General features: G+C 38.5%; 1 protein-coding gene across 1 annotated transcript in view; it reads left to right on the top strand.

Annotated features, from left to right (window-relative positions):
* LOC139699003 (myosin-VIIa-like) overlaps positions 1–23,016 on the top strand; it is a 130,684-nt gene that overhangs the window by 81,455 nt on the left and 26,213 nt on the right. Inside the window, exons 27-33 of the mRNA XM_071597998.1 lie at positions 978–1,154; positions 4,493–4,610; positions 5,501–5,624; positions 9,451–9,632; positions 12,061–12,254; positions 14,696–14,820; positions 21,801–22,056. Coding sequence (XP_071454099.1) covers positions 978–1,154; positions 4,493–4,610; positions 5,501–5,624; positions 9,451–9,632; positions 12,061–12,254; positions 14,696–14,820; positions 21,801–22,056 — 1,176 coding nt within the window. The remainder of the gene's footprint in view (positions 1–977; positions 1,155–4,492; positions 4,611–5,500; positions 5,625–9,450; positions 9,633–12,060; positions 12,255–14,695; positions 14,821–21,800; positions 22,057–23,016) is intronic.

Below are 23,016 nucleotides of genomic sequence, written 5' to 3'. Positions count from 1 at the left end.
CTGAATTGTAAGAAACAATTAACTATACTGTACCAAATGCCAAGAAACTGAGGGAGATGCCGTGGTAGTAACTTTTCATGGAGTCATTTGCCAATCATGCATTACAATGCAACAATTTCAGACTGTAAAAAAAATTTGCCTTGATCAGGATGGAAACCTGGATCCCTTGATGTCTGGCTGAGTGCTTAAGCCACTGAGGCATCCCGTAAGAGGTTACCCCTTGAGAGATCTGGGTTTGAATCCAGGTCAAGGCAAATGATTTTTACACCCCGAAATTGTTGCATTGAACTGTATGAATGTATATGGTCTGGACTTCCAAAGTCATAATCAGTAGGACTCTTTTTTCCCATTGATAAGGTACATATTATTTTGGGCAATGAGGATTATGAATTTATGATAAATAATTTTGTATGCATATAAACCTTCACAGTAGATTTTCATGAGTTATGATAAGGCATGGGGATGCCTTTGCCCTTTGGATAACCTTGCCTTAAAATTCTACAACAAACTTCCCCAAGCTGCAGACTAGCTGTAATAGGTTCAAAAACTGTAATTGAGGATTGGTTGATTTCAAACCCCTTGTACTCTTTAAGTGAATATTTTGAACTGGACTTTTCAAGAGTGACATTGTAATACAAGCGTATCTCTTCAACACGGTAATGAATCTTATTTTGTTGTTTTTTTTATTACCAATACTTTTTATGCAAATCTTGTGTATTACCTGACTTGTTTAAGGGCATTTTTATAAGTCTAAAATCATATCATATTTATTTCTATCAAAGCCAGGAAACTAAATTTTTTCAATGCATTTTCATTTGACTTATCAAATGCTTTTGAAAAAGGGCAGCCAGTCAAAATTTTATCATTACTAATTAAAAATATATTCCTTTTCACTCTCATAACCTATTAAGTTATCAATGAGCCATAGCATATATGTATGTACTCAGAAAAATTAGAGAATTTTTTTACTCCGGCAGGAGGAAGATACTGCAATGATTGCTGCCCAGCAGTATTATATTGAGCAAGGAGACAATTTAATGCCTGAACTTTTGAAAGGCTTACTCCCAAGTTACATTCCAGACTTTTACCTTGTTGGAAGTGGAAACAAGAACCTTGATTGGTGGGCACAACTGACTACTTTCTCATATAAAAAGGTAAATTTTTAAGTTCCGCCAAAGGTAACCATCCATAGCAAAGATGTGCAAATTTGCCCCAATTGCCGATTGGTGATGAGCCAAAGCAGTTTATTTAGTCCAAAATATTTGGTCTAAAATTGATGCACTCTCAACCTGACTGTAATGAAACCTTCAAGCTTTCAACATCCATGGAATGTGCCTATATTGACCAATAGCCTGCATTTATTATCATCTTTTATTAACTCCCAAATGCCTTGAGGTGGAAAACTTTTCTTTTGGGCTGTTAATTAATTAACCATGCCTAAATTGAAATGATGAAATATGCCTACCCTGCTGAACTACAACGAAATACTGAGAATCAGCTGAAAAGCAGGTGAAGTCATTAAAACCCTACCTTTGGAGCTTATAATTTAGCTTATAAAAGTATGCCACCATTTGGAAACATGCTGTTAATATTACTATCAATAACCAAAAAGATTAATTTGATGCACTTGCATGCCTGTTTCCACAATTGTTAGTAATTTTTAATCAATGCAACATAAGACAACTCACAGAACATCCAGGAGTCCTGGTTGGTGTCGAAGAAAATATGTTGTGATCGGATTGTCTTGATGCTGCCAAGTTGCAGTTACTTGAGTTACCACACTCCTCATTATGAGGCATCAGTGGTTTCCTTTAGGGGTGAATATAGACTTTTTATCCAAAAAGATCTAATTTAGCATCATATTAGAACATGAATTTCCAAATTCATGCTATATGGTGGTTTCTTTTAAGATTTCTGTCATGTCAACTTGATCAGCTAATTAAATGAAAAATAGCATTTTATATTAATGTATGCAATTGAAATGTATCCACCTCAGAGAAAGGGAATTTAACTTTAGTGTGTGGAACATATACATATTCTAAAATTTTATGATATGCCATGTGATATTACTAAATAACAGCCATAGACCACTCCCCCTGATCACCATGCACACCGTACCCCTAACCAGGGGCATTCTGAATCATGTGGCCGCTAACATGGGAAGATATAATGCTCCACAGCTGGTTGGTGCCTTGCAAAAATGCAAGATATTCAGCTGTGCAAAGCAGACACAATAAATAGTGCTCCCATTCTGCCAAACTTGTTGGTTACCCTATGTTCTCCCTGGAGTGTTGTTTTGTTTGCATGGCATTATTAATCTCCATACACAGGTATGCAATAGTATTACAAATGTTTTGCCATTTTGTTATTAGCCCAGACATTTTGTTTGTAATGGCCCTCTTGGACTGTATTACATTTAGCTGTTGGTTAATACTTTGTTTACTTATACCAATGCTTCTTTAGTACCGTATTTTCGTTGACTCGCTGCTGACCTCCATTCTGACTGACTGGCCTTAAGTTGATCCAGCCGGCCTTATTTTTATTAACTGTATTTTTTTAAACAATTCTAATTTATCTAGATATCATATTGAATAGATTGGTACTAGTGACCATTTCGATTACATCCTAATACATTTTTCCCATACCTTTTCACAATTGAATTTCACTATCTCATAAAGTGGTATTCTGTCCATTTTCATTTTGGACAATGTACTTCAGTGTATAGGTAAACCCTTGGGCCACCCCAGCAGGTAGGTGCTACGCACTCCAGGTATCCCACCCAGGGTGGTTGCACCTGTTTCTGGACAAGAGGCAGAAATTAAAAGAGGAGGAGAAGTTTGGAAAGGAAATTGAAGTGAAATGAAACAAAGATGGAATGGAAATTATGGTGCCAGAAAAGAGAGGAAACGCTTAGACAAGGGTAGTTACATCTTAAGTCTTGTCTCCCTCCCTAGCTATGTTCGCTCTTGCAAAATGTTTTGGCAAGAAACTAACACTATCAGTGACCAGTTCTTGATAAAAACATTCAAATAAGCACACGGGTCATTCTCAGTTGTCACGCAGTGGCTTGGGAGGTGAGACTCACCAGGGACCAGCTTTGTGATAGAGGAACACACACAGACAAGCAAACTGATGGATACTTTTGGATACAGCAGTGTCTAAAAGTGGATCAGGCCATAGTCATGAGTTGTAGTCGCATTGGGAGGAAAGAGGAATGAGAGATTCTTTTGTTTCTGCACGTGTACCTACGCAATGTTCCATATGTTTGGTACTAAATTTCACATTAAATGGCCATGGAGATTATTAATTTTTTTAACTGATCATATAATACGAGGGTCATCCGGAAAGTAGTACCCGTTCGTGCCGCATGAAGTGCTGACGACGCGAGTAGCCGCTGGACGAGGTCAGATAGCTTCAGTGGCTTGTCTGCCTTCTCTGAGCCAAGTTGCGTGACGCTAGCATTGCCTGTGCTGTTTCTGTGATTGTTTACAATGTTTAAAAAAATTGAGAACACCGCCAGTTGTGAAGTGAGGGCAGTGATTAAATTCCTCAATGCAAGAAACGTTCGCCCATGTGATATTCATCGCCAATTAAAGGAGGTGTATGGAGACAATGTAATGGACGAGTCGTCTGTTCGGCGGTGGTGTCGCAACTTCAACATGGGGAGGGGGAACACACACGACGATGAGCGTTCGGAGAGACCGTCTGTCATTACAGACCAACTGGTGAGCTCAGTTGACGAATTCGTGAGGAACGATCGGCGCGTCACAATTGATGACATCTGTGAGCATTTTCCCAATGTTTCTCGAACAATTGTTCATGAAATTGTTAAACACCATCTGCATTATGCAAAAATTTGTGCAAGATGGGTCCCTCGCGTATCTCAATGAGCTGGCGGCGAAGGACTATGCAGCAGGAATACAGAAACTTGTCACACGTTATGACAAATGCCTTAATTTGCTTGGAGATTATGTTGAGAAGTAGTTTAAAGTATCCTCTTTCAAATAAAATTTTTTATGTTTGTTAATATTTACTTTTGTGTCTTTATTTCACGAACGGGTACTACTTTCCGGATGACCCTCGTAAGATGCACCATTTTCCAACAAACCAACCTCTTGTAGGTCTGTAGCTTGTCATTAACACATCACTTTACCCAGAAACTGGGGAAACATGTTCCAATGCTGGAATATATATTTAAAGGAACTGCAGGATATGCCAAGACAATAACTTATAGAATATAAATTACTGAATGCCTTGACTTGGACCTCCAAAGCCCTCCTTCCCTTTTGGATTAGACATTTAAATTTGTTTTTTTCCTTGCAAATTCTCCACAATATCCATTGGCAACTTCATGGCCCATTTGCATTAGGCCAAACAGCTGGTTCTTTTGACATTCACTTCAATTTTATTGCTGTTCAAACATTTTTTTCAAGCTTCCTTTTTAATAATCTTCAATTTCTTCCATTTTTTCCATATTTTGATTCCATGGCAGAGTTATTATGTTCAAGAAAAGGTCTCTCCGCTACGGGTTAAGGAAGATGTGGTGTCCTATGCAAGACTGAAATGGCCCATTCTATTTTCACGGTTCTATGAAGCATTGTGGGCCTCCAGTAAGGAATAATTTTGGTCCTCTTCTGTGGGTTTTTTCTTGTGTTTGTGATTAATGTTAAGTCTGTTTATGTATTTACTTTTAAAGTTAAAAAGGTTATCAAATATCAAACAATGAGAGTGGGTGACATTTGGTCATAAGACTGTGGTTCTGACTGGCAAGTTATTGAATTAACCAGGATTGCTCTTTTATTGAAATTATTTTACCATTGGGCCATTCCATGCCGGAATTTCCCCAAGACCATTCATTTTCTGATGAAAATAAGAGCACATACTGATACTAGCAGAAAAAAGAAACCTAGTATCCAGACCTATGCCAAAATTTAATTCTAATACTTCAGACAGCACAACAATTACAAAGTGTAAAAATTATTTGTCTTAACCAAGATTCAAACCCAGATCCCTTGTTGCTCCGCCGAATGTTTCAGCCAGTTAGGCTACCGAGGCATCGTCTTAAACTCTGAAATTTTGCAGCCCAAAGTTTTGCATAGTAATGCACATTTATCGGATGACTCCATTAAAAGTTACTGCTGCGGCATCTCCCACAGTTTCTTGGAATTCCTGATACTTCACAGAGTTGATTTCTACATGAGAATGAGTTTTTAAATGACTTTTTACATCAGTCATGGTCTAAAATGGAGGGACAAGAAACATTGTGCTACAAAAATGGGTGATTTAGTTTGTAATAGTAAGATAAATGTAACTCCAATGGCTGTAAATGTTCCTCAATTTTCATCAAAATATGATAAGCCAATGGCTACAATTGGTCCATGGTGAAGTCAATTGATGATGTCATATCAGTGGGTGTACTCATATTAAAGACATATTAATGACCAAACACACACTCATGGCAGAGGAATGTTCTTAATAATTGTTCTCTCTTGTTTGCCAGATCGATACACTAAGAATGAAGTAATCATTGCAATCAATTGGACGGGCTTCTATGTGGTTGATGAACAAGAGCAAGTGCTATTGGAGCTTTCTTATCCAGAAATCATATCTGCGTCATATCAAAGGTTAGTGATCAATCTGAATTACAGTTCAATGCAACAATTTCAGAGGGAGAAATTATTCTGCCTTGACCAGCCAAGGCAAATGTTTTTTGCACTCTGAAATTGTTGCTTTGAAATGCATATTAGAGGATGACTCCGTCAAAAAGTTACTGTTATGGCATCTCCAGTGGTTTCTTGGAACCTCAATTACAGGTTTTAGAAAAACATCTTGACATGACTGAAGAAGCATACTTTTTGTTCTTGAATCTAGGATGCTTATCAATCTAATTTCTATTTTATTAGTGAGATAAATACACCCTATTATAAAAATATACACACTTAGTTATATCATTCCTTCATAAAATGGTGTAAAATATCCAATTTCAGAAAATTTACAATGGAAAGAAATGTACTATCATTATAGAACTAGCAATTAAGAAAACCAGGGGTCATATTGAATACATAAGCTGAAATGATTATCATATAGAGTCACTACTGCACACACTAAATAACTATAATTGGAAATTCTATGCCTGGCTTTTGATTAGGCATTTAGTGTAGTGTGCATTTGAATTTAAGTGTTCAAGTGATTAAGGACATTTATTGCTATTTGTTGGCATAAAATATAACTACAAGGGACTCAATTTTAATATCAATAAAATAATTATGTGAGCACCAAATATAAATCCAGCCATGAGTTAGCTGCCCCAGTTTTTTTAAGACTATATTTTTAATCAAGATGCTATTTATTGTAAACAAGTATTATCTCCATTATTTTGCTGTAAAAGTCTAAGAGCCCGAAAAGGTTAAATTTATTTTTATTTGCATATAGTCTATTTGAACTGCTTAATAACAATATACCCTCCCATGGACTACAACCTTGATGTGGTGGAAGGGCTTGAGTGTTCCAATGACCCCTAGAGCTATGCTGGTGGGAGCAATGCTGGTTGGGATAATTGCACCTGTAACGATCACCCAGATAGGTCAAAGGTTAGGAGCCGGACGAAAGGTAGTCCACGCAGCGTCTGTTCCTCAGTGAGGCGGCTGCAAAGTTATCTGACCCCAGTGGGGCGGCCATTGAGCGATGGTGTCCATTGAAAACACTATTGAAGAAGGCAATGGGAAATTACCTCAATTATCATTCCCAAGATTTAAATGATGGTCACTCAAGAGATTTTGAGTCCAAGCAACTATGGGGCTCGGCCCAGTCGGCTGTGCGTCGTGCACGGCAGAGGCAAGGCTTCCACCGTAGTCATATCACAAAACTCTTGCAAGGGAAAATGGACAGTAGCAGGGCAGAAGATGCAGAGGAAAAAGAAGACCAAATTAGTTAGAATAGGAACTTGGAATGTTAGGACAGTAATGACAATAGGAAAATTAGAGAATATTCAGCAAGAGATGGAAAGAGAAAATATTTTTAAAAAGATTTTAGGTCTACACAAGGTGAGATTGAAGGATAGTGGGGATTACTGGAGTGATAATCATGGATTAATGTACAGCGGTGGGGATGAGAGCCAATGAGAGGTTGCCATAATATTAAACAAAGAGGTGGGAAGAAGGGTAGTTACTGTAGAAGAAGCAATGGATAGAATATTACTAATAGAGATAAAAGCAAGAAGGTAAGATCTGTGCTAACAGTTAAAGAGGAGTCAAGTCAGATAAGAGTTGACATAGAAAAGATCCAAGAGTGATGGAAGGAATACATAGAAGCACTTTATGGTGAAGAACTTAGGCCAACAAGGTTAGATATAGGAGAGGAACATGACTTAGAGAAAGATAGCTTAGGTGCAGGTATACTAAACAATGAGATAGAAAGGGCATTAAGAGGGATGAAATCAAATAAGGCCATGTGGGTGGGCAACATTCCTTTGGAAGCACTACAAGTTTAGGAAAATTTGAGAGGAAGAGTCTATATGGACTGATTCGTAGTATCTATGCGGAAGGAATCTGGCTGGAAGATTTTGTGAGCTCAGCGTTAGTTCTATTCCGAAAAAGGTAAAAGCTACATCATGTGAGGACTGCAGGATGATTAGTTTGATATCCCACGCAGCTAAAGTTGTTCTCAGGATCATCAACAAAAGGATAGAGAGTAGGGCAAATGATTACTCAGGGTATGATAAATTTAGGTTCAGGAAGGGAGGTATGCATGATGCCATTGCAGTAATGAGATCAATAATTGAGGGGAATATAGAATATAATCAGGATGCATTTGCCTGTTTCATAGATTTCAAAAAAGTGTTTCATAGAGTAAATTGGGAGAAACTAATGAGTTTATTGAAGAAAATATGAATAGATTGGAGGGACAAGAGGCTAATCCACAACCTGTACATGTCTCAGACTGCTCAGGTGCCAGTGGGGAACAGGGAGTCTGGATGAGTAGTATTAGGTAGAGGTGTAAGGAATGGTTGCCCTTTATCACCGTTACTGTTCAACCTGTATGCCGAGGAAATGATCAAAGAGGAATGGGAAGAGCTGGAGGTAGGAATGAAAGTTGGAGGGGAGTTCGTAAAATCATTTAGGTTTGCTGATGACCAAGCTTTATTTTGTCAGTCAGCCAAGGGGTTCCAAGCATTGCTCAGTGCAACAGATATGGGATTAGAGCCAATATTAATAGAACAATGGTTATGCGATTTCCAGTAAGGAAAAGGCTAAGCTAAATATTAAAATAGGTGGGCAAAAACTGGAGCTCATAGAACGGTTTATCTATCTCGGAAGTGTTTTGGACCAACACAGTCAAAGTAGTGGGGAAGTAAGGAGAGGAATTGCACAAGGCAAAGAGGCTTTCACAAGGAGAAGGGAGGTGAGGACAGGGATGTTAAATAATGACATTAAGAAAAGACTCATTAAAACTTTGACACATACCGTAGCTATGTACAGCCCAGAAAAGTGATCATTGAAGCAGGAGGATAGATGTGGATAAATGTGGGTTCGGAGAAGGATGGAGAAGGTGAAATGGACCGAAAGGAAAACAAATGAGGAAGTACTAGGTATGGTGAAAGGGGAGGAGAGGGATTGGTTGGGAGAAATCCTAAGGAGGCAGGAAAAATGGATGAAGGGTGTATTGATCAGCAGTTGGATGTTGAAGACTGTAATAGAGGGGAGAATGTTAGGCAAACGAGGAAAGGGCAAGAATATGATAGGGATGTTGGACGGGATGAAGGGAGGAAGGAAGTACACGGAGATGAAGAGGGACTTGTTGTAGAGTAGGTTGCCAAATTGTGTTTTGTTAGGACACAAAATATTTATCTGGCAGTTTTGTCCATCCAAAACCTACCTTAACCGGTAGATTACTTAACAATAATAATAAAAATAGCAGCCCGAGTGTAAATTGACAAGGAATGCCATTCAATGGCCCTGCCAATTATTGGTGATTCATGGACTTTTCATCTACCCTAGAAAAATGTGCACAAGCCCAGCCAATGGAAATACCTTTCCCATTCATCCTTGCTTTTGGCAGACAAATTGATATACAACCATAGAAGCCATGGGTTAGGGAGATTCATGGTTGTTTTTACTTCAGAAATGTAAAATGTATTCCATTAGCCATTTTATTGTTGTTAGGACTAAAATAGTCTTTTGAAATAATAATTATCCCTGAGGGCTCTATCTTTGTGAGGGGTTGGATGGTTCCTATGAAGCCATTCTCAAAGTGAAACCTCCAACAATGATATTATTTTTTAATGCCATCAACAAGATTTCCACTAGGTTCCACCCAAAAAATTATGCTGAGTTAAAACATTATGAGTAAATGTAACTAATCAGCTAAGTCTAAAGCTAAATTCCAAAAAAAATTAATGCATTTCCTCACCTTTTCACGGCTAGCACATTAACACTCAATTATTTTCTGCAGTGAGACAGGGCTATGTAAACAAAGTATTGTCATTCAGAAGTTGACAATTGCCACGGCGTACGGGGAGGACCAAATATTCCACACACCATCTGCTGAGATAATTGTCTCACTTCTGGACGAATTGATGCAAGGCCTGAAATCCCGCTCAAAATTTGCTGTAGCTATCAAGGAAGGGAAGGAAAGTAAGTATTGAATCATGTCTGGTTACTTTGCATTTAATGGCATTACCTTCAGGTTCAAGGCACGGAGTACAGAATACGATTGGCTCAATAGAATCTCAATGGAATTGCAGATTTTAAATGCTAAGACTTTTGGGTGTATTTAACCCTTTTAGTGCTGGTAACCCTTCCCCTGGTATGCGTGAAAAATTCCAGGGTTGTCTGTTTTGATGAATTTGATTGCACTTAGAAATTTATATAAAGCCTAATATGAATGTGTTTTAGTTAATTTTTTTGTATACTTTAATAGTTAAAGGAATGATAAAAAAATTCAATAATGTCATTATCTTGTCCACACATTTAGAATAAAAATATAATTTAAAATTTATTTATTTTTTAATTTAAACTTTTATTTTCAGATTAAAAAGATTGTTATTCATAATTTTTAAAATTAATAATGTTGTATCAATTACTTTTGACTGCTATTACTTTGCTTCAACAAACAATTTAATGCTTTTGACATTATTTCTTAAATAGTTATATTGAATATGCCAAAATATGCACTCAAGTCCCACACATATAATCTTCCCAGAAATCAGTCACTACTTCTCCTCTATTGAAATTTTCAAACAGAACTCAAGGAAGAAGATATTCTTTGTCTTTTTTTACTTTATATATTTCATCATGAAAATTTGTCAGCAATGATGAGAAAGCATAATCAAACATTGTCTACAAAATGAAGGACCCATGCTGCTTCCAGGAATTACCATCATGTAGGTGTGTTGATGGGAAACTCTTCCGCCCCCATTCCTGAAGGAATTTTCAGGCCAAAGTGATCTGCATTGTTCAGTTTCAGTTTTTTCAGTTTTAAAGGATTTTATTTCTGTAAAGTCACAGCGTTGTGATTTGGCCGATAGGTGATGCTGACTGGCCAGGAGCTTTCTAATAGGCTCTTTCTTGATGGCAAATAGGAATCACCGTTTTCTATGAGGAAGTCAGGGTGTAGCCATCCTTAAAGTTGAAATTGTTTGGATTCTTCATTATTTCTACCGCTTCTCTTGTGAGTCTCGGGAAATAATGCCTTCCTCTCGCCAGCAGTCTAGTTTGGTTGAACTTGATCGTGGTCCGGGTTCTGACCACACTTGTTTGGCAATTGCTGAGAGTCAGAACTGTTTTTCGTCTGTGACCCATCGGTGCTCCTTGGTCCTGCATCTGATTGACCTTCCTGTTTGGCCGATATAGGACTTCCCACACGTGCACTTGATCTCATATGTGTCTTCGTGCATGAGATCGGAGATTTGGTCCTTAGGCTTAGAGATGATGTCGCTGATTTTTCTTGCTGTGGAGAACCTAGTTGTTACATGATATTTCCATGGGAGTTCACTTATTTTTTAAGCCGCTCTGGCAATATACAGGATGGTAGTATAGGTCGTCAGTTTTTCTTTTCCAGGCTTCTCTTTGCTCTGTTTCATGGCCAGAATCCTGTCTTCTCTCAAATTGTTTTCAAATGGTGTGATTGCACATTCAAATACTAGTCGCTATGGATTTTCTTACAGTATACTGCATGGCCAAAGCTGCCATTAGATTTTCTGCTCACCAGCACATCTAGAAAGGGCAGGACACCATTCCGTTCAGTTGTCACTGCAGCAATTAGTTGTCCATCAACACACCTATGCAACGGTAATTCCTGGAAGCAGTATGGATCCTTCATTAGAAAGACTTCGTGGAAGCCTAAACATTAATTGTCTACCAAAGCTTTGCAATGCACAGAAAACTAAAAAAACACCCGTCTGATAGATAAGCCTGCAGCATTCAGCATTCTTTGTACACACCCCACCATTCAATAGATCGGCCCACTGGTACTGACTAAAAGGGTTGACGCAATAGTATCCATTGTATCTGTATCCTATCTCATTTTTGTTTCCACTTGATCCTCTTTCCCTGGCAATGAGCCCTGGCCTCAGAGTACTGAAGTTAAGGGAAAACCAATAGTTAGGGCTCCATAACATGCATCACTTGATTAATACATATCATTTTACATTCTTTACTGAATTGGAATGTATGGTATGCAATGACCATGCCTCATGGCACAAGTAACAATTAGATTAGGACCCCCAAGAAAAGCTGTTTGGAGCACTAAAAGTAGCTCTGAACAGAAAAGCTATATGGTTTAGTTAATTATATAGTTTCTGGATTCTTACTTGCTGTTTTCTCAAATAATTTCAGAGAAGAAATATTTAGCGGTTTGGTAGACTACCAAATAATTCTATTTACTTAAATTAAATATTTCTTATGCCTAACATCTCTGCTAATCATCTGGTTTCCTTATATCATTCAGAGTGCATATAATTACCTGCATTTTCTTTCCAAATTAACCATAAATTGTAGTACAATTTGAAATGCTTTTCTATATTTGCTATTTATTACTTTTTTTGTTCAGATGTTGACAAAGGCTCACCAAGCACTAAGATGTTGAACTATCAGAGAGGGGACCTGCTCATTCTGGAGGATGATTTCATTGGAAGGGGTAGAAATGGCACCGATTGGTTTAAGGGGCATTCAGATCGCACCGGTGCAAGGGGTTACTTCCACTCGGAGACAGTCTACATCCTGCCTACACTCATCCAACCTCCAGCCAACATTGTGGTTAGTAACAGTCTTAACAAAGGATGATTCTAAACCTGTCTTGAATCAGGACAATCCTAACTATCTCTGAATCCTGTAAAACAATGCATGTCTGAAAAAGAGAACAATTTCTGAAAAACTAGTGGACAATTTCTAGAGAAAGCCCTGGAATTACCATGAGAGAGTATTTCAACCAATAAAATGTGAACATAACAGTTTCAGGCTTAACTTTGTGGAATTCCTTCATGATGAGGGTAGAAAAAGAAACTTTGCACTTCCACGTAAAGATTTAATAGTTCACACGACCATGGTTTCGATGCTAAGCATCATCATCGAGTGACACACAGGAAAATTTTTTCAACTGATATAGCCTGGCTCCAAGAGGGGAGGAAGGTGGGGGGAGTAAGGGAGAGGGGGGGGGGGTAAGTTGAGTTCTGGTGCAATAACCCATTAGTGGGCTAGGGGAGGGGGGAATGTTTGTCCGCAGTGCTTTGACCCTGATTAAGGGACAGTCGATGGTCATCACTGCCTTGATGGGGGTGGGGTTGGTGGATGATGGTTACCAATGAATCCCAAATCACCCAGATTCTTTGGTCTCCCAAAAATACACCAAAGTTATATCCCTATCTGACCAGTGGTAGACTTGGTTAGACAAAGTCAAACTATTGCTGACAAACCATTCAAGCAAACTAATTAAATCATGAACACAGTGGATATTTTCCACTGTTCTAAGAACGGTGGAGAGATGCAATGTGATCTTCATTTAATGAACATAAACGTCCATAAATTGGAGCCAGAAACCATCAAATACATGCCCTCCCGTACCTCTAACTTACCCGCTCTCCCATACTCTCCCCTAACCTTCCTCCCCTTTTGGAGCCAGACTGTATAAGTCGAAAATTTTTCATCTCTGTCACCTCTTGGTGATGATGTGCAGCATCGAAGCCATGGTCGTGTGAAGTATTAAATCTTTACGTGGAAGTGCAAAGTTTCTTTTTCCGCCCTCATCAATGAAATGTGGATTGGGCATCAAATGAAAAGCAATTCTCACAGGCACCTTTTCCTCTGAAATACCTTTCACAATGTGAATGAAAAGGCATAAATCAAGGGTGAACTGCCACCTACCACTCCAAGTTATGAATTTTTCATGAAAATATTCTGAAGTTGTCACATTAACAACAGGCAAGGGCATTCAAATTATGATAAGAGATAAAATCTATGCACGGCAACCGGAATTGCATGGAGAATAGTTCATTTCCAATTTTCAGAAAAATAAGGAGGGACAACATGTAATATATTTCCTAAAAAATTTGTCCTCATGAGGAAGCACTGTTATGATTAGCCATAGGGTATGTACCCTTTGCACTCATTGAGTTAACTTGGCAGCTTGTGACATTAATAAAATTTGTGAATAGATGTATGAGGCCCTTTTTTGTACAAAAGTTGACTCCAGTTAAGCTTTGTAAATAAATTTGGCTTTAACAATAAATAAGACTGAGGGTAAATTTAATTTAATAATACTCCTTAGAGAGTATGATATGCAGGATCCATTATGAAAGTGATGCGCAAGATTTTATTATGATAAAACTATCCACGTATGCGTGGTAAAATCAGTCGGGAAATGTGCTGGGGTGGTCTGCCCATTCAATGCAGCCAGGTTGCTCCAAGCAGTCTGAGCGGAAAGATGTGCCTCCTCGTGAAGTGTATTTTTTGACTTTTAAACACGGCACAATGGAGCACCAAGCCACACGTCCTTCATCATTACCAACTTCCTGGCCCCGAGCACCCGCACCACCCCCGGTGGTCCCCCAACCCCCATACTGTCCCGACTTGGCTCAGTGCGACTTTGTTTTGTTTCCCTGACTGAAGAGAGAAAGCTGAAAGGAAAGCTTCGGGAGACCATGGAATATATTCAAAAGCAAGTTACTCAACGTTCCTGAAAGAGACATTCCCGTCAAGGGGAGTGTCAGGGTGCCTTCTTGGGCATGGCAGACACGTCCCCGCAAGTGTATTATTGATGCAGGGGGAGAGAGTGTTTTGAAGCATTTTCAGCATTTGTACAAGTACGCAAATCAATAAATCTTTTTTTTTTAACTAGAGAATGCGCATTACTTTTATAATGGACCCTGTATAAATTACAGCTTCAGGTGTGATGTGGTGGAACTGTTCCATAATAACTAGTCGAAAATAAATCTTTATTAAGTGGATAATTGCAAGCGTTTTTGTCTCTGTTATTAGAGTAAGAATTGCTTCTGTTATGTAATCTGACCTCTTCTTGACTATTCTTCATGGATTCAGGTTTCAATACATGTGAGAAATTGGAACCAAATCACTGAAAATATCAAGTATTTTATTTATTTTATATTTCAAGGTTAAAGAGGCCAAATTATTTTTACTTTGGTCACATGTGTTTTTGTATTCTAGTGGAGAAACAAACTCAATTGAATGACATTCTCTTTCAGTCACTTTTCAAGGAGGAAGGGATATTGGTAGGGGGCACCAATCGCAGACCAATTAACACACATGGCTCCACTGCTTCCAGGGTAAAACCTCACTCGTTACAGCAATTCGCTGCCGACCACTTCAGGTATTACTTTTCAGTGTGGGTCAAATTATTTCCATCTCATTCATCCACCAAAGCTGGGCTAAGAATATTGACCAAAACTATAAAATTATTTTTAAGTAATGGGTTTTTTTAGATTATGTAAATGCCAGGATGTGTAGCAGGGTAAGACTTCTCAGGTGAAAGTGAAATGAAACACTCTGAAAAAGGAGATTCTGTATCATTCAGAAGGGCTCCATGAATGTAAATACAGGAGTGAGCAGAATAATATAAAGAAAAAGTGCTGCGATGAGAGTAAAGGGCTTCCTACAACACAATAAAAGGATGATTTTGGTGAAAATAGCCACGTCACCTGTAGATATCTCAGGGGCATAATTTTACATGCCAGTAACTCTGGTGATTGTATGAGGATATAACCAAAGTAATAAATACTACATAAAGAGAAGAGAACCTTTCTATACTAGGATACTGGAAGGCAGTAATTGGTGAAGGATAGGGAGGAAAGACATCGGGGAAACATGACAAAAGGAAGCAAAAAAAATGAGAAGTAAAGCTTTAGAATTTCCGTAAATGATGCAAATTAGTGGTGGCAAATGCACTATTTCAGAAACATCCATGAAGATGATACATGTCAAAGATGCTAGGAGATGTAAGAAGGAACCAAATTGGCTACACACTTGTGCAGCCCAGGTTTGGGAATAAAATGAATTACTACGAAAGCTGCCCTGGGGCAGATATCAACGATGACCACACTTTGGAACTAATCAAATTCCAGAGCTGAAGAAGAGATCTCTTGTAATCAATGTTTTCAATCAAAGCTTAACTTTGTGGAAACCCATTATTGCTAAAGCTAAAGAAAATATACTATCTATCTATCTATATCTATATATATATATATATAGATAGATATATAGATAGATAGATAGTATATATATATATATATATATATATATATATATATATATATATATATATATATATATATATATATATATATATATATATATATATATATATATATATAGTACAATACACAGTAACACACAATATAGAAACACAAAAAAAGAGAAGAACACTCACACGTTATTTCTTGATATTTCGACGGAAACAATCCGTCTTCCTCTGAAGATATAGAAGTAATGACTTACTTCATTACTTCCATTACTTCTATATCTTCAGAGGAAGACGGATTGTTTCCGTCGAAATATCAAGAAATAACGTGTGAGTGTTCTTCTCTTTTTTTGTGTTTCTATATTGTGTGTTACTGTGTATTGTACTATTCGGCACTTCCGTGTTACGTCTACGAAAGCATATATATATATATATATAGATATATATATATATACTATCTATCTATCTATATATCTATCTATATATATATATAGATATAGATAGATAGATAGTATATTTTCTTTAGCTTTAGCAATAATGGGTTTCCACAAAGTTAAGCCTTGATTGAAAACATTGATTACAAGAGATCTCTTCTTCAGCTCTGGAATTTGATTAGTTCCAAAGTGTGGTCATCGTTGATATCTGCCCCAGGGCAGCTTTCGTAGTAATTCATTTTATTCCCAAACCTGGGCTGCACAAGTGTGTAGCCAATTTGGTTCCTTCTTACATCTCCTAGCATCTCCTCCCCACCTCTATTGTGTTCGTCCTTTATATGTGTTCCTATCCCTTTTCCTTATATCTGTTTCTGTATATATGAGTATATATATATATATAAATATATATATATATATATATATATATATATATATATATATATATACACGGATCTCAGGGTAAATTGACTATCCTCGATAGCTCAAGTGGTTAAGAGCATCCGCCCGGCAAGTGGAAAGATCCGGTGTTCGAGTCCCGGTTGAGGAAATATTTTTACTCTTGTGATCCGTTCGATTCCGCCTTCCCCACCTCTATTGTGTTCGTCCTTTATGTGTTCCTATCCCTTTTCCTTATATCTGTTTCTGTATATATGAGTATTTATTCGCCGTTTGGCGGGATTTCGTGTTTGAATGTGTATTTGGCCAATGTGGCTCATCTCTTTCTTCTGGCTATGCGTGCCACGAAACGCACTGTTCCTTTCGTGTATGATGTTGTATGAATTCTAACCCACTGTCCTTTCCTTTCCTTGTGTATTGTCTATTTCTCCTTTGGTGGGTGAAACGGCCCCCTGACGCCATCTCTTGGCTGAAAGAATCGGGGCGCTTGGCGACATATTAGACCCACGGATCTCAGGGTAAATTGACTATCCTCGATAGCTCAAGTGGTTAAGAGCATCCGCCCGGCAAGTGGAAAGATCCGGTGTTCGAGTCCCGGTTGAGGAAATATTTTTACTCTTGTGATCCGTTCGATTCCGCCTTCCCCACCTCTATTGTGTTCGTCCTTTATATGTGTTCCTATCCCTTTTCCTTATATCTGTTTCTGTATATATGAGTATTTATTCGCCGTTTGGCGGGATTTCGTGTTTGAATGTGTATTTGGCCAATGTGGCTCATCTCTTTCTTCTGGCTATGCGTGCCACGAAACGCACTGTTCCTTTCCTGTATGATGTTGTATGAATTCTAACCCACTGTCCTTTCCTTTCCTTGTGTATTGTCTATTTCTCCTTTGGTGGGTGAAACGGCCCCCTGACGCCATCTCTTGGCTGAAAGAATCGGGGCGCTTGGCGACATATTAGACCCACGGATCTCAGGGTAAATTGACTATCCTCGATAGCTCAAGTGGTTAAGAGCATCCGCCCGGCAAGTGGAAAGATCCGGTGTTCGAGTCCCGGTTGAGGAAATATTTTTACTCTTGTGATCCGTTTGATTCCGCCTTCCCCACCTCTATTGTGTTCGTCCTTTATATGTGTTCCTATCCCTTTTCCTTATATCTGTTTCTGTATATATGAGTATTTATTCGCCGTTTGGCGGGATTTCGTGTTTGAATGTGTATTTGGCCAATGTGGCTCATCTCTTTCTTCTGGCTATGCGTGCCACGAAACGCACTGTTCCTTTCGTGTATGATGTTGTATGAATTCTAACCCACTGTCCTTTCCTTTCCTTGTGTATTGTCTATTTCTCCTTTGGTGGGTGAAACGGCCCCCTGACGCCATCTCTTGGCTGAAAGAATCGGGTCGCTTGGCGACATATTAGACCCACGGATCTCAGGGTAAATTGACTATCCTCGATAGCTCAAGTGGTTAAGAGCATCCGCCCGGCAAGTGGAAAGATCCGGTGTTCGAGTCCCGGTTGAGGAAATATTTTTACTCTTGTGATCCGTTCGATTCCGCCTTCCCCACCTCTATTGTGTTCGTCCTTTATATGTGTTCCTATCCCTTTTCCTTATATCTGTTTCTGTATATATGAGTATTTATTCGCCGTTTGGCGGGATTTCGTGTTTGAATGTATATATATATATATTCTATATATATATATATTATATATATATATTCTATATATATATATTCTATATAAATATATATATATATATATAGAATATATATACAGGTATGTATAAGAATCGGGGCGCTAGGGGACATATTAGACCCACGGATCTCAGAGTAAATTACGTTTCCTTGTTAGCTCAAGTGGTTAAGAGCATCCGCCCGGCAAGTGGAAAGATCCGGTGTTCCAGTCCCCGTCAAAGAAATATTTTTACCCTTGTGATCCGTTCGATTTCGCCTTCCCCACCTCTATTGTGTTCATCCTTTATATGTGTTCACAGTTGAATTTCCAAGAGAAATGAAATGAATTTGAAAAGGAAATGTAAAAATGTAATATCACAAGATTGATTGAAGAAAGATAGCTGGAAATTAAGCCTGGATTTCTAGTAGCCATGAAGAAAACTATTATTAGAAGAATATTTGTTGAATAGTTCCCACCAACCACTGTTTACAGTGAATGTCTATTCAGCACTGTAGGCAATGTATGGACAATGGATAATACAGGATAGTAACTGCAGGATTATAGATAGCAAAAATCCCACTTGCCACCCACAGTGTAAAGGGAATTATTAGATTTACTCAGATGCATACACTTTCACCAATCTTGTGTATTTTGTTATCAAATCCCTTCCTGCATGACCACATGGGACTGCCATTTAATGAATGTAGTGCTCATTACAGTATTGTTTGCCCTGTTTTGTTTGTTTTCAAGCTTCTTCTTCCATCTTTCCTTCCATCTCTCCATTTCATCCTTCTCTGTGCTGGGGACACATCCGCTTCCTGCCTGCTGTGGTGTGTCACATTCCCTACCTTTAAAGGTAGGGACCATGAGTTGCATTTTCATATGATAATGGAGTATCCTCTTCTTACTTTTCAATTCTAATTAGCACATTTTTGGATAAATTTTTACAACAATCTTAGGTGCAAGTTAGTTGATAGTATATGCCCATGCATGCGCGTAAGTTAAAAAGGTTTTTGCATGAATTCATTCACCACTGTGGGTATATGTTTACATGAATTTGTTTGAATTTGTTGGTTTTGCATGTGGTTGGTGGTGTGGGTTTTGCTCTTTTACGGGTGGTGACCTAATAACCCCCCCCCCCCCCACCGCCTCTGTGTTAGCTTGCAGAGTATTATGTAGATGGAGATGCACCAATAAAAAAAGAAACTTCCCTTAATACTATGTTAAAGGGAGCATCTTCTGTAGGTCTTTGAATCCATCAAATGAAAAACGCCTTTGTAATTAAACACTGGGTTTAACCTTCAAGGCAGTGGTGCAATGAGCATGACTATGATCAATTATGGCATTGTATGTGCAGTAAATCATCATAATATCTTTCTCCTTTGATGTCCATAAAAATGACAGTGTGAGAAGATGCCTCAAGGGATCAATTGGTTGAAGAACTTGGCCAGAGACTGGAGGGATTCTAGTGTGGGTCTCAAGGCAAGTGAACTTTTTTGCCTTGTGGAATTCCTGCAGTTCAAGAAACTAAAAAGAGAATGAAGACTTTTTTGAGAGTTGGACAGATTGTGAGACATTGAGCTATGGTTGCATTTACAGAAGAAATTAGAAAAGGCAGTGTAAAAACGTAAGAGCTTGGGGTTGATTGAAGAGAGATGGCTGGAGATGAAGACTAGATTTCTAGTATCCATGAAGAAAACTATAGCTAGAAGGAAACCTGTGGTTGCCTCAGGTTCTTCTTTCATTTGGAGGAATGTACTTTAGAAATAGGTGATTAATAAGCATTACTATTTCATTTTTTTTATTTGACTGGTTTATTTTTCTCCACTAAATTAATAGTGTTTTCAGTATACCTAATTATTGTTGCTGTAATTACCATTGGTCATACTTTAAGAGGCAAAAGAGCCAGCCACTGAAAGAAATTCGTGTAAATATCATAATTAATTTCCAAAGCATAGATGGTGCTCTATCCTACATTGCCTACATCTAATTGCTCTCCCTTGGTTTTCCCACAAACTTCATTCTTTGCTTATTCTTTTCCTATTTATCGTTTTCTTTCTCCTCTGTAATTTACTTTGTGTATGTTTAGGTGCATATTAATTCATATATGTATATGTACAAGGTCTATCCCAAAAATAAGTAGCATAAATCTGGGGAAAAAATTCATTGCTGATCAACATACATATTGCTAAAATTCTTCATAAGAGTACCCTTATGTATCGACACACCAATACCAGTGCATCTGCCAGTTGATATACTTCCTTGTGCTTGATGGTATGTGCCTTGCTCTGCTAGCTGGTATGCTCCCTTTGAGGCATCAACAGGATCCTCGTTCAGGCACCTGGTCATGACCTCTTTGACATAATCCAGGGTTCCAAAATGGTACTCAAAGGGGGTTCTACTTGGATCATACTCAAAGACCCATGTCTCATCAACATTAATCACCTATTCTGAAAAATTCTGGTCACTTTCATGGTGATTGAAGAGGTTCAAGGCAAGATTGTCACACAAGCAGTCTTCCCACAGCACCTTGTGGACCATCTTAGAATGCCTTTCTCATGGCTAAATCCATCTGTAATAATGCAATTTACTGTGGTTTCCTGAATATTGCACTCTTCTGCTAACATCCTGACACTTGGGAGGTCAATCAGAATTGGGCATGTGCTTCACATTTTGCACATTTTCATCACACTGTGCTGTTGATGGATGTCCAGGGCATTCCTCGTCGTCAACCTCCTCTCTACCCTCCCAGAACATCATACACAAGCAGAACACCATCACTTGGGACAATTCTCCATCTCCATAAGTATCCTTAACCATGTTCATGATCTCCAAACCCAATTTTCCAAGCTTAATGCACAATTTAATTACATATCTTTGCTCCATGGAAAGTGGTATGGTGAGTGCATGACATGACCATCAAACAGGGGTCCAGTCTAGCAGCAATCCGCACACTGTAAAAGCCCACAGTTAACTGAATTGCTTTCCCAAGATCTCCCATTACCTTTCCCGGAACAAAGCACCACACTCCAGGCATCTGCATTGGTGGCAAAAAATCATCATTCTACTTATTTTTGGGAGTCCCTGTATGTATGCATGTATATGGATGCATATATTTTTCAAGATGCGCATATCTGTGCATAATGTATGTCTGTCTTACTAAATGAATTTAAATGTATGCACTTGAATAGGTATTGTACATGCATGTACTTATAAACTTTATGGCATACTATGTAATGTACATATATGATGATGGGCTAAATGGAAGAAGGGACCATTTGGCCCAATTTTGCCCAAATAAAGAACTCTATCTATCTATTTAATACAGTGAGCTTATGCCAATAGAGTTGGGTAAATTACTTCACCGAACTACTCTTTAAGACTTTCAGAGTTACATCAGGCTAGGCTCCTTGTGTACATCATGGATTACCAGTTAGTGATTTACTATTAATAATTTTGATCAACTTGAAAGGAGTGAATCAAAGTCATTAAAATGTCCAGGCAATACATTTTCCATAGCCTTTAGTCTTCAATGTTTATTTTTAATTGCAAATACACCCAATGCAAAGAGTTACTCGAATTTGTAACTTGAAATCTAAAACTTTATTTGCACAGCCCAATGCCCAAGCAGTCAATGTCCCAAAGAAGTTCAATGACAACTGCCAGACGGGCCACCCCGGACCTCTGGCGCCACTCGCGTGAGCCGCTGAAACTTCCCTTGCTGCGCAAACTCCACGGGAAGGAAGAACTGAGTGCAGAGGCCTGCTTCATCTCCGTGGCCATTCTCAAGTACATGGGAGATCTCCCGTGTCGAAAATCAAGGAATTCCAATGAGCTCACCAATCAGATTTTTGACGGTGCTCTGAAACATGTGGGTAACCAAAACATTTGTTTTTCCCCTGAATGCATCAATCTTATATCACAAAGGAATAAGCCATAGCCCAAGCCTGGGTCCTTGATTATGTTGACAAGCAGGCAGCATCTCATAAGTTCAGCATGCTTCTTGAAGCTGCTATACCTATCACTTTTGGAATGTCGTATTTTATGCATAATTTTCTTCCAACATTGTCATGGAAATGTTGATAATTCCTTTAAGTTTGCTGCCATATTCAGTTAATATGTATCATGCCATTAGTGTAATAACATGAGAGTCTATGGGAATAAGAAAAATGAAAGAACAGACAGGAGACTACTACTTAAGCATTTGATTTCAATTTAAATATTTTCACTTCTGAACTAGGTGCTAATGCATTAGAATGTTTTTCTAATACATACCACGGGGTACCCAAAAATAGCTAGAACAGTGCAGTGGTTGGCCGAGCTTACCTAGCACCCATTACTACCTCTAGGTGAGCAGCAGTAGTGCGTGCTGGGTAAGCCCAGGCAATCACCAAACCAAATCGTTCCACGAGTGCCACAACTCTTGATGCACACGAATACATCACAATGGAAATTTCTGATCAATGTTTGACCCGTTTTAAGAGCAACCAACAAGATTTTTCTGCCCTGGTTTGTGACCACAGAAGAAAACTTGGGTCAACTACTCTACCACAGAGACAAAGCAGCAGCCAAAGCAGGAAAGAGAACATGTAGATTCACATCCATCAATGAAATTAAAGGCAATACAGTTGGCCGGAAAAGTTATGGCTTCAGATTTCTGGGATGCAAAGGGGATGCTACTGATAGATTATCTTCCCACTGGGTAAATAATTACTGGACTATGCTATATTAGCCTCCTGGCCCAACTACAGGAAAAGATTAATGACAAAAGGCCACGTTTCTCAAGGAAGAGTAGTAGTAGTTTTAAGGGGAGGCTGCCGACAGCTGAAGT

This window comes from Hetaerina americana, unplaced genomic scaffold (genome assembly GCF_022747635.1).
Source record: "Hetaerina americana unplaced genomic scaffold, ioHetAmer1.1.p SCAF_9, whole genome shotgun sequence".
NCBI lineage: Eukaryota > Metazoa > Arthropoda > Insecta > Odonata > Calopterygidae > Hetaerina > Hetaerina americana.
The sequence above is the reverse complement of the archived record's forward strand: the minus strand, read 5'-3'. Positions and strand labels throughout refer to the sequence as shown.